Raw genomic sequence first — 17,994 nt, 5'->3', positions numbered from 1 at the left:
TCATGACAAGTGTCATTTAATACCCGATTCCAAGGGGTTTGATAAAAAGTTAAGAACATAAACAATGTTTGTACATGATATTCACAGGGTTGATTATGCTGAACTTAGTTTTGTTTATGAGATTCACTTTACATATTTCTTTCTTGTACAAGACAAACTTTACTGTGATGTTGGATAACCATGTCAAATGTTTATACCCAACAACATGGGGTTTCAAAATTGAACAATTTGTGATGGACAGCAGTACACAGACAGGTAAGCTGATTACTCAAGGCCTTCCTATCATTAAACAGGTGCCCTTATAATAGCTGGTATCAACACAGCAGGTAAAGATGTCTGATTGATATTAGTGGACATGTTGGATTGCAAAATCCAGCATAGAACAGAACAAAATGTATGGTATGACAACCTGCCAGATTGTTTATTATTAGCTATATTTTACATACATATTCATGGTCTAGTTACATACATTAATACTGTATATTATACATATGAATAAGAAGAGATTGATGAGTAGAGGATAGTCACTGTACACAATGTATAAAGAAAGGTAAATTTATAGGGGAAGTGTAAAAAAGAAAGTATTAGAACTGTAGGAGTATAGCCACAAAGTGAGGAGTTTATACAAATCTTCATTTATACATAAAAAAAGACACATATGGTCATATGGAAAAGATGAATAAAATTTTAAAAAAAATATTCATGTTCATCTAAAAAAAATAATCGCACTCATAGAAATTATCATGAGATAGATGTGCCTATAAATTCACCCTGTATCCATTAATTTCCTATTTATCAAATTACAGAATCCTCAATATGTAAATGATGCATGCAAAGAACTGTATCATAGGGCAGTGTATTACATGTTATGGAGATATAATATAAACATCACTTCAGGTATCAGAAAACAATTAACAATTAACTGCCCCTGAGTGTTAAAAACTGTGGTAGCCATACATGTATGAATAATGGAATTCATAATCACACAGTAAACTCATTTTCAGCACACTTCTGGTATAAAATTAAAATTGTAAGTGACCAGAAGTTTGTATCTGAAAACTTCTAATGTTGATTAAAATGCTTCACATAAGTGTATGATTTAACAAAACATTTAGACATAGGCATAATTTTCAAAACATAATGCCAAGTCAATAAAATTGCCCTCGTGACAATTATATTTGAAAAACAAAAAACTAAAAAAAACTATAGAATGGACAAACCCACTATTTTTTCCGCTTGTGTTCATTCAAGCATCTCAATTTGACATTCCAAACAACAAACCAAAGCCACTATAATGGGCTCCATTATATTAAAAAAAATAATAATGATAAACACCATATGCATAGCACCAAAAAATATTTTTCTAAGATATAAATACAAAAATACAATAAATCCAGATCAACTCTCTGCTGATATAAATGTAAACTCCCAAGACATCCTCTTCTTGTAAAGAATGCTCTGTATACAATTTTTAAAATAAATCCTTTATGTAAAGTTGTAATGAAATCTAAGTTTTCATTGAACCCTCCTCTCTATCAAACAAATACGATCAATTGTATGAAATGTTCATAATATAAAACAATTTTAAATCTTTTGTGGGGTTTGTAACTTGTAAACTAGACTGAGACATCAGTATCTAGATTGTCAAACAAACTTAATTAATTCTTATTTTAGATGTGACCAAAAAAAGAGTTACAAAGTGAAACTACATGTATGAACCAAATCGAAAGTACATGTATATCCCAGTATAAGTACATGTCATAACTCAAAGTACATGCATGACTTACAGTGAAAGTAAGTGTCTTAATGTATAAACTATATAATTCAGTTACATACAAATAAACCAGGGTGAAACAGTCTCTAAAGTACATTTATGAACTATAAAATGAAAGCACATGTATGTCTGATGATATCACCACTAAAAACTGAAGGCATATTTAGTCCATTAAATCAATGACATGATTGTTATCGCATTGTCAAGAACATCTTTACTTCTTTCTGCCACGTAACTTCCTCTGTACAGTTGTATGTACATCATCTGGAGATTGACCCTTAAAATACAGTAAAAATAGTAAAATCAAGTTTATATTCATAAACATTGCTGTAAGACAGATACATCTAACATCATTTGCTTTATAACAATACTGTAAATAATGAGTTTCTTAACACGTTATTGAAGATGTCTTAGATGGATACATTTATTTGAAACATGGGCTATTACAACAGGTTTAAATCATTTATTGTGTATTCAAAGAATACCAATGATGTATGTCTTTTTGTCTCAGGTAAATTCTCTTTCCTTCTAGTTAAATTTGACATATCTGGTGATCTTAAAAGCAGGAATTCAAAAGGTTGCCAGAATTTATATTCATTTCAGTGTAAAGTAAATGAGTTGTTCTAATATCAGAGCTTAGATCTTTTACATTGAAAGTATCTTAAACAATGAATATTATTGTTGTTGACTGCAACAAGCAATGGACACTACATCAAATTTTTGCTATACTACTAAAAAAATCTTACCACAAAACTTCCACAATCCAGAGGTTCCGATATCTGTAGAGACTCTTTGTACAAGGTATGTTTTCTCCTGGATCGTTTGTTAGCCATGGCAGGTGACATTTGTGTCCCATGATCCTCTACTTCTACAGTAATATCACCTTCTTTGTTTGGTGTTGAAGTCTCTGTTATGTCTTCCAATAACTTCTTAGCTGTATGTGAAGAAATGATTTTTTTAAATATACATAACATCAAAGCATACCTTTACAATTTTCCAATCATATACAAAATGAATTTAAGATGTGAAACTATCTATGATGTTTAAAATTTTGATTAGAAAGAGTAAAGGCAAAGAACAGTTTTCATCAAATAATAAATCAGTCTCTTATAAGATACAGTTAAACCTGCGTACACTTCAGGAATGAGTTTCTATTTCATGTTATAACCATTTCTACTGTTTTAGGGTGTTTTTTGGTTTTTTTTTAAAAGTGTTTCTTAGTATTGTCCATTTGACTTTTATGTATTTGCAGAAAATAATTATTAAAAATTCTTTTGTATTAATTTATATTTTATTCCTTGATGGATGTTAATATATGATACATATGTTGTTTTTGTTTTGTTTAGAAGGCCGTTACACTACTTATACTTACTCCATCAGGTAATCAACACTTCAAAAAATAAAATTAACATAGAGACCTAATGGGAAACTTTTTTAATTATTGACCAAAAATTATGAAATGAATAGTCAGAGTTTGTATATATCATATATTAACATACATCGAGGAAAAAATTATTAATTTATAAAAATGAATTTTTAAGAATTATTTTCTGCAAATATATAGAAGTCAAATGGACAATATGGTAAAATAGATTGATGTTAATATTCAGTTATCCTTTCTTGTTACTGATATCTTTTCCCCAAAGTGTGTCAAAATTTGTAAACTTGACTTTATCTTTGTTAAAAATAAATTATTATTCAATTATAACAGTGTGTTTTGAACAGTTTTGTTTACTGTGGATTCATTAATATTGGTAGGATACCAATTTTTCATGGATTTTGTGGGTACAGGAAAACAACAAAATTTAAATGTTGATGTAATTACAAATTTTCTACAGGAATGTATGCAGACTTTGCCAAAACCACAAAATTAAATAGTTACAATTATGTAAGTTACCACAAAAATTGGGAGCAGGATTATCTTGTTGTGTTGAAGACCCATGGGTGGCCTTTGGTTGTTTTTTAGTCCCCTATTGCGATGTTGATTTGAATTGTTTGTTTGTTTCTTATTTTGGAAACAGTCTCCTATGCTAGTTTGTTGTCTGACCGATGTGTACCCAAGATCTCCCTTCACTGATAGTATTTACCAGTTCTAGTTATTGGAGATTCTTTAATGGCAGACATAATAGAACCAATCCTACTTAGTCCTTTTCCATTGGTCTCCGGTGTATCACTGGACGTTTTAGAAGCTCTCTGTTTTCTTCCTCGCGTTGACTTCTTATTCTCTTTATCACATTTTTCTTCCTGAAGGATAAAATTGAACAATTTCAGCCATTACTCAACATCAATTTCAAAATGATAAAAAAAACAGTTAACAGAGTTACTCTAGTAAAGTGGTGGTAATAATAAGACATCTAAATGGCTCTTTGATTAAAAGTACTGATATAATAAGGGTAAGTCATTGTATTTATATTTCAATATATAAAATTGATGAAATCATATATTAGGATAAATCTCCTGATATGTTTCCATTTACTGTATTACAGTGAGTTGCTTATAGGTGTTACTGTAAAACTTTACCTATAGCTCAACCTGTTTTTAAAATTGACAATACAATAGGGACATTTAAATTGACCAGTTGGTATTGTTAGATTTAAATCTACCTTGATGCTACCTGTAAAAATTTTTATTCACCTAACCCAAAGTTTCAGCATGCTTTTTTCCTGAACTTTTTCTTACCTAGGATTATTCTATTAAAAAATTGATAGGGAAGAAAATAGTTTTGGTTTTCATTGTTTTAAATCCCTGATATATATAATTTATCTATTTTTTACCTAAAATTCTAAATCAGTAAAAGATTAAATTAAATATGTATTACTATGTTTGAAAATTAAACTGTTTTTACACAGTAAATGCTTCTTTAAAATTCTAACCCTTATATATAGTATTGTACAGCTGCCAGTGAAACAAGAAATAGCTGTTCAGGTGTTTACAGTTTATATTTTCAGATGGATATGTTGTTCATTTCTTCACATGTCCCTTCAAGATTCTCATTTTGGATTATTATTTGCAATGTTTGAAATCTTTTGGTGTCATTGGGCATACAATATTGGATTTATTTTATTTGAATTCACTTCTTAGATTTTTTATAGCAATTTTGCTTCTTAAAATGTGATGTGTTTTTTTCAAGATTTTATTGTCATGAAGGACATCAAGGAGGAAATAATTCTTCAAACTGTTTTGTGGGGCTTACATATGATGTTGTACATGTAAAATTCGAAAATAAGTTTGGAGTATACCTTGCTGTGTTTTTTCTTTGAAATCTATTATAATATTAGTGGGACTTTTGTGCATAAAATTTTCATACGATGGGATTTAGTTATGTTAAAGATTAAAAAATTTCAAAACTGGAATTCAAGTAGGAGATATAGTGTGAGTTCATCCAACATGTTTCTGTGGCTTTAAATGTGATTTTAAAAACATTCATTATTAATTTAGGATCTATTACAAACTTAAAGGGATAATTCGCGAATTTTTACTTATCAGCTAATTATGTCCATAATACAATAAAAAACATATTCACCAAGTTTTATCTGGATATGAACATCAATAAAGGAAAAAATTAAGAATTATTAATTTTATTTCTTCGAAATTCCTGACTTATGTGACGTAGTTTAAGTCTTTAAGCATGCCGGGAGTGGAAATAATATCATTTTAAATCTTAATCGTTAAACATCTTATAACGCTATTTAAAGCGCATAGACGACGTTTGGTGTAGCTATTAACCAACTAATAATTAAGCTTGAAAGTAGAATGTACGATTTATATTTTAATATTTTCTGAAATGATTATAGTGATACAAGTAAATCATATAAAATATTTTTTTATGATTTTTTTTCCCGACGGATATTTTGAACTAACATGTATAACTGGTAGTGTTTTAAAAATGCATGTTTGTACTTTTTACCTTTTACATCAGGCTAGTAAATATGTGCTGCTAGTACATTTGTAGTGTGCAAATACGGCCCCGCAAATACAATGTGTATTGTACTTTGACACATAGTGACTACCTGTTGAATGCGTGGTTAAATTCAAGTTAATTAAAAGATTATCATTTTGTATCTTTTGATCTTTACTCAGTGAATTTAAGCCGTCACGGTTCACTTTTCTAGGTGTGAACAACATTTCGTATGAATGATGAATCTTAATATTTTCCATGAGCTCAGTTTAATTAAATATATTATTGACGCTGAATATTTTTTGTTAAAAAAAAGAAATACTGAATTAATTTAATTGAATAAAATTATGAATAATGATGTAAAAATTCTAAATAAGAATCGGTGACCTTGAATTTTTGAAATAGATAGTAATTACCAATTGCAGTTTATATAAGTAGGTCGTTCAAAGCGATCTTCTTTTTTTTTTTTTTTTTTTTTTAATATTCAGGAAGTAATGTCCTTATCAAAATAATTTAATTCTAACCACGTACTAATTCTTCAGCTATTTGAACGAAAATATCAAAAATGTTTACAGAAAATTTAAAGGCCAACTTTGTCTTACTGAAAGGGAGGGAGAGCTCCAGACGTACTTACTAACAGACAAAGCAGGCTTATTGCTTATCGTCAGTTACATACAAGTAAACGCAAATTTTCTAATAGGAAAAATATTTCGTAAATGCGCCCGCTCATATCGGAAATAGGACAAGAAAGTATGAAAGATAGTCATCCGTAATCTCTCGGTTAAATTCTCTAGGATTTACTCCAAACAATGTTGTAAAATGATGCAGTATGTTTTTTCTTTCTTAAATTATTCATCACAACTCAAGACCGCATAACGTAAATTAAACATTTGCTAAGCAAATAAAACAAGCTGACAAAACATTATGTAAGCTATTGTGTACAAAAGCATCGGCGGATTTAGGGGGAGTGGTTCCGGGTGTTGGAACCCCTGTTTTCTTTTGGCCGATCAATGCATTTGAAGTGGGACATATAGTTGGAACCCCCCTTTTTTAATATGGCTGGATCCGCCCCCGAAAAGTAAAATTGAAATTTGAAAAAAAAAATCATTTTACATGGTACAGTACTAGATAATCTTCTACACATGAATTTTGAAACAGAGGTCAAAATTAATAATTTACGGTCTTATTATTTCTGTCTTTGCACATGTCAGAATTAATCAGCCTGTAGATATAAATTTTAAACTCTTAATTTCATGTTTGGACCGCTTTGTGTATTTCAATCAGGTTAGGGACATACATTGTTAACAGGATGTATAATACACCTGACAGCATTTTCGATGGCACTTTTACCTGTGCACACCTGGGTCATCTATAATTATACTACATGTAAATAAATAAAGTCTTATTTTAAACCATTATCATTTTAGACAAACGACCCTTTAAATGTTTTACGTAATTTTTTATGTATACATAAGTTTTTTTGCACCTAAAAAAAAATTTACTTCATTGAACTTGTGAATTTACGACAGAATGACACAGAACAAAACGTCGTAATTCAGTTTCGAGTTTATTTTTCTTTAAACGAGAAAACGTAAATTAATTAATTCTTTTTTGGTTTGTTCTTGAAATATTATTTTTAAAGCAAGTTTTAAACAGAATTTATTAAATAAATATCAATGACATCAAATAATTGTTATAAAATCAAAATGCCAAAGTGGCTAGGTACCTTAAATGGCTTCATTGTCCCTAGAAATATAATATTGCATGATTGAAATCAAATATCTTTTTATTTTTAAGGCTTGTAAACAAGTTCATAAACTGAAAATGTAATAAATGTAATAAATAATATAATATTTGAAGATGTTTTTCCTGTATATATTCAACATTTTTTTTGTCTGTGACTTTTTATCCGTGTACTAAACTTCTACTTGTAAACAACAAAATCTGTTACTAATGCATGAATGCAGAAATACTGAACTATATTAATCTGACAATTTCCTTTCAACCAGGCTTGGAACGAAATAGCAATAAAAACATTCATGAGAAAAAAATCATAATTACTATCAAATTTCCATCGAAACAAGATGCTTCAAAATGGTCTGCACACACTTTCTTGAACTTGTTGTGAGTTAGTTGGTGTTATGTTAAGGTTAATCATCTACGTCTGGTACAACTCTTTCTTTTTTTGCAGGATCTTGGAAAGTGTGTAAGCTTATGCTATGTGAACTCCGAGTTGAACATCCGTACGCTTGACAAGTCATTTTGATACTGAATATACGATATGCCATGCTTGTTTTTTCGCTTTGTGGTATTCAGATATTTTATTCAAATATACTAATCACGTGACAATTTGTATCGGAGATGCCGTCAAAATGGCGATAAGTCGAGAAGTGATAGTGGGATTTTAATTTTTATTTAAATCACTTATCTAGAAGAATTGAACAATAATTTTAATGAATATATGATTATTTATATCAAATAAACATAATATAAAATTTTCATTTTTTTGCGAAGTTTCCCTTTAAGATGATTTACCATTTAAATGGGATCTTGGAAATGAAATAAAATGTTGAATTAATGCAGTGGATATAGTCTAATCTAGTGATAAAGTGAAAAATGAAAGTAAAATATTCTAAAATATTCCTAACGTGGGGAAATGTTTTAAGTGAATGTGAAATTGGAAATAGTCATTATAAAATTCTGGATCAAATATTGTTTGATTTGGAAATTTATAATAGGAAATGAAATAAAATGTTTACTGTGGATATAGAAAAGTGATATATAGTAAAAATATAAATAAAATATTACAAAATATTTGTAAAGTGAGGATAACTATTTGGAATATAGTAATGGAAATGATAAAAAAAATTTACAAGATTCTGAATTATGTATAGATTCTGCACCTGTTAAATTAGGATGTGTATCATGGAAAGTTAATCAGAATTTATACTATGGATTTAGAAAAAAATCTAGTGAAGTAGTGAAAAATGAATAAAATTGGGAATTATTTAAAAACTTTGGAATTCTGGATGAGATGTCAAATATCAGTGTAAAAGAATAAATGAAATTGTTTATTCAAATATGATTTTGATGTTTCAAATAGTGAGTGAAATATTACGACTGGATTATTTAGGGTATTAAACACCGTTAGTAGTGGCTATGCAAACATTAAGATGAAATGTAGTGCATTTTAGGCCATGCAATTTTAAATAAACTGCAAGAAAGTAACATATATGATATAGTCATTCTTGTTTGGCTTGATAACTCCTAATATTTTGAATGATAGTAAAATAAAAAATCTCTCAATAGAATAATCCTAGGTAAGAAAAAGTTCAGGAAAAAAGCATGCTGAAACTTTGGGTTAGGTGAATAAATTTTTTTACAGGTAGCATCAAGGTAGATTTAAATCTAACAATACCAACTGGTCAATTTAAATGTCCCTATTGTATTGTCAATTTTAAAAACAGGTTGGGCTATAGGTAAAGTTTTACAGTAACACCTATAAGCAACTCACTATAAATACTGATTATATAAGTTCAGTTAAATGTAAATAAAATAAAATAATCAAAGGGAGATAACTTTGAAGTTTTAAGTGAAATGTCATGTAAAGTTCAAAACTGCTATTTTTTTGTATTTATATTATACAGTCAGGGGCATTACTTAAACAAGTAACATTTAAAATTACCTATACAAGTAATGTTGAAAACGAGGCTATTTTAAATATAACTTCTATAAGTAACTTTTGTAAATATTATTTTTAAAGGTGTCCAACTAAACAGATTTTACTAGCTTTAACAAATTTTCACGGTCATCTTGTTATTTTTCCCATGAAATATAAAATCTAATCTTTCTGAAACACTAATTGCCTTTCTGACGCACTTATCTTTCATATCGACTCTTTTGGGTCAAAGATTGGTCCCTTGGGACTTTTAAAATATCATTTTCCTCAAAAATCTTGAAGGTAGACAGATATAAATAGACAGAAACTTGTGAATTGATTAAGACTTGAAGTTATTTATAATTTGTAACCCAAAAGAATTACATATGTTCCTTAAATAAGTGTAATTACTAATTCTTTGAAAGATGTATAAAATAACTTATTCAAGTAATATTTTTGTCATTATTTTTAAAGTAAGCCTTTATCTCTATACTCCTCTTAAATCTAATAAAAATTTTTATTTTATGATATAAAATGCTGTCAAAATTCATGAAAACTACATTTAGTCCATGCTTCTATTGAAATTTAAAATAACTCTATTGAGTAATTTCATAATTTTTTTAAACAAAAATTACCTATATAAGTAACTAAAAAAAATTACTTGTTTAAGTAATGCCCCTGACTGTTATATGTACACATTATAAAGATCAATTTGATTAACCTTTAACAAGTGAAATTAAACTAAATAGCTTTTTAATTGTGCTCTTAATTTGTTGAAAACAAAAGGAAAGACAATCCACTTCATTAAGCTAAAATCGTGCAAATCTTTCTTAAATGCTTTCTGATTATACTATTTTCCACCCCCATTATATTTCCAGACTGTAACACAGACTATTCTTGTGATAGTTTGACAATAGATTGAAGAATTAGAAGGCATTAGATTTAGTTTACTTTAAAAGATAAAATTGCCTTCTAACCTCTCCATACTTTTATGCAATGACCCACTATTCCCTTTGCAGTTCTACATTCCTGTGTTGTCACACAACAAAAAGTCACTTACTTTTGAGAAGCCTATGAAGGCCTATTAAAACAAATCAAAGAAATTTTAAAAGAAACCTGGCAAAACAAACATAACACAATCAACCAAACAAAATAAGATAAATTTAATAGTTTAAAAAAAAAAAAAAAAGATAAAATAAACCAGTTAACAAACATATTAATTCACCTTTTTGTGAAGCGATCTAACAGCCTAAAATGTTTGAAAACAAGTTTGATTAAAATCAAGAGAATTAGACTAAGTTTTGCATGTAGTTTTTAAAACATTTTAACCGAAAAACCTCCCAGATGCACTCTAATATCAGAATATTGAATTCTTTGCAATATAATCATTAAACTTAGTGTTATCAGTTTCAAATAATTTTTACTTGACCTAAATGATTATCTTTTGAGCCTTTAGTGAAACCTGGACTTCTAAATTTCAGATTTTATCATAAAACAGAATTGTCATACTGGTTCTTTCTACATTGAATGCGTCTACTAAGTCAGATATAAAATACACTTTTATCAGATGAATTTCTTTATATTTCACTTTCTCTAAGATGAGTCTTTTTTTTAAATTTCTAATGAAGTATGATTCTTGCAATCTGATTGTTTTATTACTCTGCCAATGAGACAACTTATATGCTCTTTTTCTACCTTCTCTAGACTAGTACTTTTTGCTAAAACACCACCTTAACATAATAAATCTTCTCTTCACAAAAAACTTACCCTTAACAAATCAACAGAAGACCTCTTCTTTCTACTTTTCCTGAGGGTTTTAGCAGCAATGGCTGGGGTAGCATCTATCTCTATATGATGTGAGATGTCTCCGTCCTCTGATACAAATGTCATATTGTCATCAGTTACCTCTTTCTTCGCAGACGATAGCTGAAAACAATATGGAAAAGATTATCAAGTAGGGGTATGTAAAATGTTGGACAAGAACTAACGAAAATGTTTGACATCAAAGTACAAAGAAATATTAGGCAGGCAAATACAGGTAGTAATGAAAATGTTGGGAGATCAAATTTGAGCTACTGCTCACTTATGACACCCCCATCTCGCTAAAAGTATAGGGTAACAAATACGTTTTTGAGTGATGTATCTAAAAACGCATCATACAGTATAGCTGAATAATACCAACCCTTAAATCTAATTTCATAAATCCTTGTAATGTAGTTCATGAGAAAGATGGAATGGACAGACGGACAAACAGAGGTCAAACAGTATAACCTAACTTTTTTTTTTTAAAGTTGGGGTAAAAAAGTAGGGGTATAAAAATGATTTTATACTTATTTAACAATGGAAAGATAACATCTAAGACTCTTACCATGTCTGGCGTTTCTAAGGTTGGTGATTTTCTTTTGCGGCCCCGCCTACTTGGAGCTCTCCTGGGTGGAGACTGGAAAACATCTGGTATTTCTTCTTTGATAACAATGTCCTCGGTAGAATCGGGTACAATGATCAATTTCTCATGCTGTGTAGTGGATCTCTGAACAATATAAATTCTATTATCATTCAAAGACAGTTTTTAATTTTGCCATATGAAATAAAATGTTACAGGATCTCCTTCCACAAATACTATGAGAATTTATTTTTTCGTTTCATATGGTGATTATTATATTAAAGCAGAAACTACAAAATCCTATTTAAATTATTATTATATTTGAGGTAGAATCAACCATGTTTATAAGCTGACATCATAACCATGAATTATTATCATATAATTTTTTAAAGTGTCTCATTTAATACTGGAAAGTATTAAACAGGAAAGTATGCTGCAGTGATTTTTTATGCCCTGACTGCAAGGTGAAGGGATCATTTAGTGTTACACTTGACTGTATGTCCTATTTTCAGGTGAAAACCTGGTAAAGAACAGTTAATAAAGCACTTCAAGTCTATGGCTCTTTCATATTTTCTACTGTTCCAGAAGTCACTTTAGTAATATCAAATAATTCTACCACAACCCTTTATATTAATATATAGAAAACATGTTTATTTCCTATTAATACATCATCATATACAATTAATGACCTACATGTCTGTGTCTGGACGTCTGTTTATCTTCTAACTCAGATTTTTGTTTTTTCAGATCGTGTATTTCTTTCTGTTGTTTCTTCATTATTCCTTCAAGACCATCAACTAACTTATCACGTTCTAGTTTCCAATTCTACAAGTAAACAAAATATATTAATATTTTCCTAATTATAAATTACACCTATCACAAAAGAGGCTATTTGAGACATTTCCTATACATGATGGGTAATTACTCATTTGGTTATACATGTATCAACATTTTGATTTTTTTCAATGCATCGTCATAGGCGGATCCAGGACCCCCCTTTTGTTGGAACAATTTGGTTGATAATAGAGGATATCACTGAAGCATGACTGGAGTGGGCCCGCTCTTAGGTCAGTCAGTCCAGTCAGTTCCCCCCCCTTACTAACGTAAGGAAACAAAATAGCAATGTTCATTTTAAAAGGAAGAAAGAGAGAAGAGGACACAAGGCTTTGAACATGGATTTAGATCAGATGATATCAAGTATAGATCGTCCTTTTCATGCCCATCAATATTTTACAAAAAGATTTTACCTTTGTTGTATATAATTGAAATTTTAAGACACACAATTTATTATAAAATGTTAACCTGTTTAGTTACTCTACAGAAAAGTAAGTGTTTTTTTAATGGTTCAAAAGACCATTTCACAGTTAGTTCGGTATATTAAAACAATTATGGCCCTTAAAAGCCATGACTATCCAAAATTGTCAACTCTAAAAAATCATTTCTTGTGTTGACAATTTTGGATATTCAACCTTTCTACAGGCCATAATTGTATATTATCGCTATTTTACGAAATTTTCCTTTGATCTTGCTGACTGACGATTTTCTTTCTCACTAGAGTCGAATGATATGAAAATGATCCCTAGTAACTATGAACTCACGTGCCTGTTGTCATGAAATTAACAACGTCGTCATAGGTAAAATAGCAATAAACAGATTATCATTGGTCATCTCAACTCGATTGCTTTTCTCCCTTTCGCTGTACTGGCTCAAGCAAGAAAATCAATCTCCTTAAAATGATGAACGATAATCTATAATTATCTTCACTCAAAAAACTTCACTAGACACTAAGAACACATATAATAAGTAATAGAACCCTAATTTAACCTTACATTAAGTTCGGTAGATTTATCTTCTATTGATCTCTGCAGTCTGATAATCTCCTGATTTTTATGTTGCACCTGTTTACCAAATTCTGTAATGGCATTACTTTTTTCCTGGAATAATAAAAGATAATGAATACAAATTTGTGGAATCCTGTGTCCAATTCTCTTAATATCCAATGAGGGTTAAACATAGTTATTGATGTTTAGAAATTAAACCTCAATCATGTATATGTTAATGTTAACTGCGTAAAATACTGAAATTTGGTCTAGATATTGTTCTTTGATAAATGATGAAGTTTTTTCCCAATGTTTCACTAATTCCATTTAGATTTGAAGATAGATGTATCGAAAACTCATATATTGGACTGTTAATAAATATTAACTGCAAAAAAAAAAGATTTGATGAATTTATTGATGTCTAAAAAGACTGAAACAAAAGACTTAACATAACTGTAAGCTACTGATATGTAGATTACTATGTCATGCTTCTCTGATTTTATTTCACAGGATTGAACAAGAATGCAAAGTAAATACACCATAACTGTTGGGGTTTGGGAGTGGTTTAATTATCTTTAAGGAAATGAGTTTCACTATAAATGCTTTATGTAATTGCATACAAAATATTGTAGTCAACATTTAAAAAAAATCTAATTTTAAGAGGTATTTGAAAATACAGATATAGATTAAATAACAGTTTCAGAAGACATTATTCTTACCTTTAATTCTGATTTCAACACATCTAATTCATGTCTAACTTTAGACAGTTCCTCATTCATACTTCTAACTTCTTTGTGTGAATCTCTCAGACTGTGGTCTTTATCCTGCAATGGGGTCAAGAATATTGTCTTTGAAACAGATAAAAACTATTGTTTTAGAGTGCCTGTTATCTAAATCAATTTTCAACCCCTTTAATAATTTGATAGAAAGGAACTACTAACTTTGTGTTCTTACATCAATTGGATTCCCCAGAGTAACAGAGAATTGTCACAATTATGCTATATTTTCTCTTTATTCTTTGTTATACAGTACACAAATAAAAAAAAAATCAGTTTATTATATGATTTCTATAATCATGATAATATGGTGTTGACTACTAAGAAAATATTGTGAAGCCAAAAAAAAATATATTTGCATCTATAGACTTGCCCTAAAAACTTTAATTCACTTTTCAAAAAATTATAAAAGATATAGTGTTCTGCGTTGTTTGCATAGACTATTTTCCCTATTTCTGCTGTCAAATGTGTAAAGGAGAAAATTGTTTGGAACAATGGAAATCTCAAAAATGTACAAACATTGACCATTGTACTTGTATAAAATTTCCTAATGTGTTGTGTAACTATGAATCCTACTTGGACACATGTAATTGTTTGGGACTGTGTTGATGTCCGTGTCATTTTTTGTCCTCTGCCAGCTTTTGTTCAGAATACATACCTTTATTTTTTTCTTTATAGATGTCTTATTAGTATGTATTCATAACCTTTCTACTTATTCTTAGAGGTAATTTTAAGCTCCCACTTGTCATCAAGAGTACATACCTTGATCTTATTTTTCAGTTCTGTAATGATATGTTCTTGCTCTTTATTTTTTGACTCCACTGTTTCTAACTTCTCAGTATTATTCTGTGATTTGAGTTCTTCACACTCTTTTCGTTTTTCTGATACTAACTTTTCCATTTCTTTAAGTTCATCATTATTTTCCTTTATGACAGCAGAAAGTAACAATTTATCATCCTTTAATTTCTGATTGTTACGCTTCAGTTCTTCCACTATCTTATCAAGATCTTCCCCATTATCTCCCTTTGTTGAAGATTGAAGTTTATCACACTCCTCCCTCTTTTCTTTAAGTATTGTTTGAAGTTCACTCAGTTCTTTACACTTTTCATTGAATTTGTTCAATAATTCTAATTTTTCCTCCTGCAGTTTTTGCAGTTTACTATTCATTTCCTCCATGTTTTTCTTGAACTGATCAACCTCTGCAGACTGTCTAACATTCTCTCTTGTCATTTCTCTCATTTCTTTTCCTGAGTCCCCACTGGTGGTCAACAGCTGATGATATTTATCTGTATACTTTTCAACATCTGAAAAAGACATGTTTGTTTATAGGGCTCTTTATGAATTGTATACCTTGGTCAGTGCTGCTTGCTTGTTGTACTTAAAATGAAAGTTAAGTATGTGCTAGTATTTTCCAGAAGAAATCTTTTGAAAAGTATATTCAGGGGAGTCAAAGGGTTAAAGTTTCTCACCTCCCCTAATACAAATTAAATTATGCAACAGTTTATGTAGAAGAAAATATTTTAAACAATAAGAATACTGTGGATTCTTTATTATTCATTGTATTCCAATTATCATGGATTTGGTTATACAGGTGAACCCCCAAAGTAATTGTTTAACAAATAATAAATGTTCTATAGGCTTTATGCACAATTTGGCAAAACCACGAAATTAGATATACAACGAACATGAAAGTTTTCCTTAATGTATGAAAATTGGTACTGACGAAAATAAATGAATCCACAGTTCCATGCTGAAATGTTTGTTGTGACTAATCCTTGTCATTGCTCATCATTGTCCATAAAATGATTGCCAGTGACAAAGAATTGAACAGCTATAAAGCATCTCCAATGGTTTTAAAATATTTATTTTTGTCTGACTGTTTAATGTACATATAAATCTTTCTGTTAATGCTTTGATACTTGCATAAACCAAAATTTAAATGATGCATTTTGTTGGTGAACTATAATTTTTTAGTTATGAAACTTGACTTTTGTGCTCAAATCATGTTCAAACTTATTCTGCCAATGTTGAGTTTTTGATGTTGACATTTCTTTTCTTTTTAATAACTAAAATGTATAGCATATATGGGTATTATAACCCTTTCCCAATTAAGGGTCAAATTGAAGTTCAAATGTATATGGATTTAAACGAGTTGCAAACCAATAATACGTCAGCTATGTTTTTTAAAGCTACTTTGTCAAAAGTTTAATCGAATCGACTTCTAATATGGAAATATCATTTCAAAATTCCTCTTGCATAAATGTGTGACTTCTAATATGGAATTGTCATTTCAAAATTCCACTTACATAAATGTGAAACAAAAAGTATATCATATTTTAATAATTTGTTGACTTCTTAGTTAATGTCCCTTTATATCTATTTATTGTTTACCCTGTTGTAACTTGTTGATAGTTTCTTCCTTCTGTTGTATGTATCTGTCTTGTTCCTCCATTGTTTCTTCCTGTAAAGCTATGGCATTCTTTAATTCTTCAATCACAGCCTCATTAGCATTGGCATCTAGGGACAAATAACATACATTAAAGATCATTTTATCATTATTATTCATTGGATACAATGGGCCATTCCAGTTAATATCTGCTAAAGGGGGGTGGATGGTCCTTTCTGAGGGGTGTAAAATTTATACATCTTAGGGGTGAAATTTTTTTTTTTTTTCATCTGACAGGTACACTTATATGCATAAAACTTCTGAGGGTCTTGGCAGCAGTAAATAATTAAAAATGATTACATCTTAGGGGTTACAAAAATGCCTATGTCACATCTGATGGGTGCTTTGAAATGTAGACAGTTTCGTATCATGCATTATCTGGTATTGTTTTTAAAATTCTGATGGGTACAATCCTTGCAGTAAAAAATTCTGATAGGTCATTTTTTTCCATGAAAGCCCATCCACCCAACATGAACAGGAACTCTTAATCTGATAGGTCTTAATTTTTTATATCTGATAGGTAGTTTTTCATGATGTTTTTTTCTGATACGTATAAACAAAAATCTCCCCATCCATCCCCACCTGTCAGAAATTAACTGGAATGGCCCAATATTCATTGGTACAGATGAACCACCAATTCAAATGTTCAACAAATAACGTATTTTCAAAAGGCTGTGTATACATAGATTGGTAAAATTATGACATCAAATATCCACGAATATGCAGTTTTTAGCAATCCACTAAAATTGATACCCATGAAAATAAATTCATCCACAGTAACTAATTTTCTATTTCTATATCTCATCATTTTCTGTTATACCATTATAGAAATAGATTCTACTACTTTTCTCCCACATAATATTAATCCATATTGATTGATTGGTGTAATTTCATTTTCAACATTATTGTGCAATCTAGCGTTGGTCAGTTTGTGTTGGTGGAGGAAGAAAGAGTTATCTGCCTTGAAAAGTTTGACTGATTGATGTTTGCTTTATGCCACCTCAGTACAAAAAGGTTATATTACTGCAATCAAAAGTCCTACAAAGATATGATCTTTAAATACATAAGTTATTTCCATTGTTTCAAAATTTAGAGATACCTTTCAATATCTATTCATAGTAACACTGAATGAAAAGTACTTAATAAATAATTCATCAACAATTAATTACTACAAAAAGGTTGTGTCATTGTAAAAAAAAGTAAATATTACTGATATACAGCTATTTCTAATAAAAAAAA

At 29.6% G+C, this 17,994-nt stretch overlaps 1 protein-coding gene across 5 annotated transcripts in view; it reads right to left on the bottom strand.

Moving 5' to 3' along the window:
* Positions 1-395: 395 nt before the first annotated feature.
* Positions 396-17,994, bottom strand: part of LOC139500028 (kinesin-like protein KIF20B) — a 55,031-nt gene continuing 37,432 nt past the window's right edge. For 2 of the 5 annotated variants that reach the window (XM_071288724.1, XM_071288726.1), the window contains 11 exons: positions 16,701-16,826; positions 15,072-15,613; positions 14,253-14,357; positions 13,543-13,647; positions 12,407-12,538; positions 11,699-11,860; positions 11,098-11,256; positions 10,556-10,579; positions 3,862-4,018; positions 2,521-2,708; positions 396-2,051 (listed from right to left, as the gene is read on the bottom strand). In XM_071288724.1, the coding sequence (XP_071144825.1) occupies positions 1,989-2,051; positions 2,521-2,708; positions 3,862-4,018; positions 10,556-10,579; positions 11,098-11,256; positions 11,699-11,860; positions 12,407-12,538; positions 13,543-13,647; positions 14,253-14,357; positions 15,072-15,613; positions 16,701-16,826 (1,763 nt within the window). In that variant the 3' untranslated portion in view covers positions 396-1,988. The remainder of the gene's footprint in view (positions 2,052-2,520; positions 2,709-3,861; positions 4,019-10,555; positions 10,580-11,097; positions 11,257-11,698; positions 11,861-12,406; positions 12,539-13,542; positions 13,648-14,252; positions 14,358-15,071; positions 15,614-16,700; positions 16,827-17,994) is intronic. The other 3 variants (XM_071288727.1, XM_071288725.1, XM_071288728.1) reach the window with 3 other exon arrangements.

The sequence above is a fragment of the Mytilus edulis genome, chromosome 13, assembly GCF_963676685.1.
Source record: "Mytilus edulis chromosome 13, xbMytEdul2.2, whole genome shotgun sequence".
NCBI classification, from domain to species: Eukaryota; Metazoa; Mollusca; class Bivalvia; order Mytilida; family Mytilidae; genus Mytilus; species Mytilus edulis.
The sequence above is the reverse complement of the archived record's forward strand: the minus strand, read 5'-3'. Positions and strand labels throughout refer to the sequence as shown.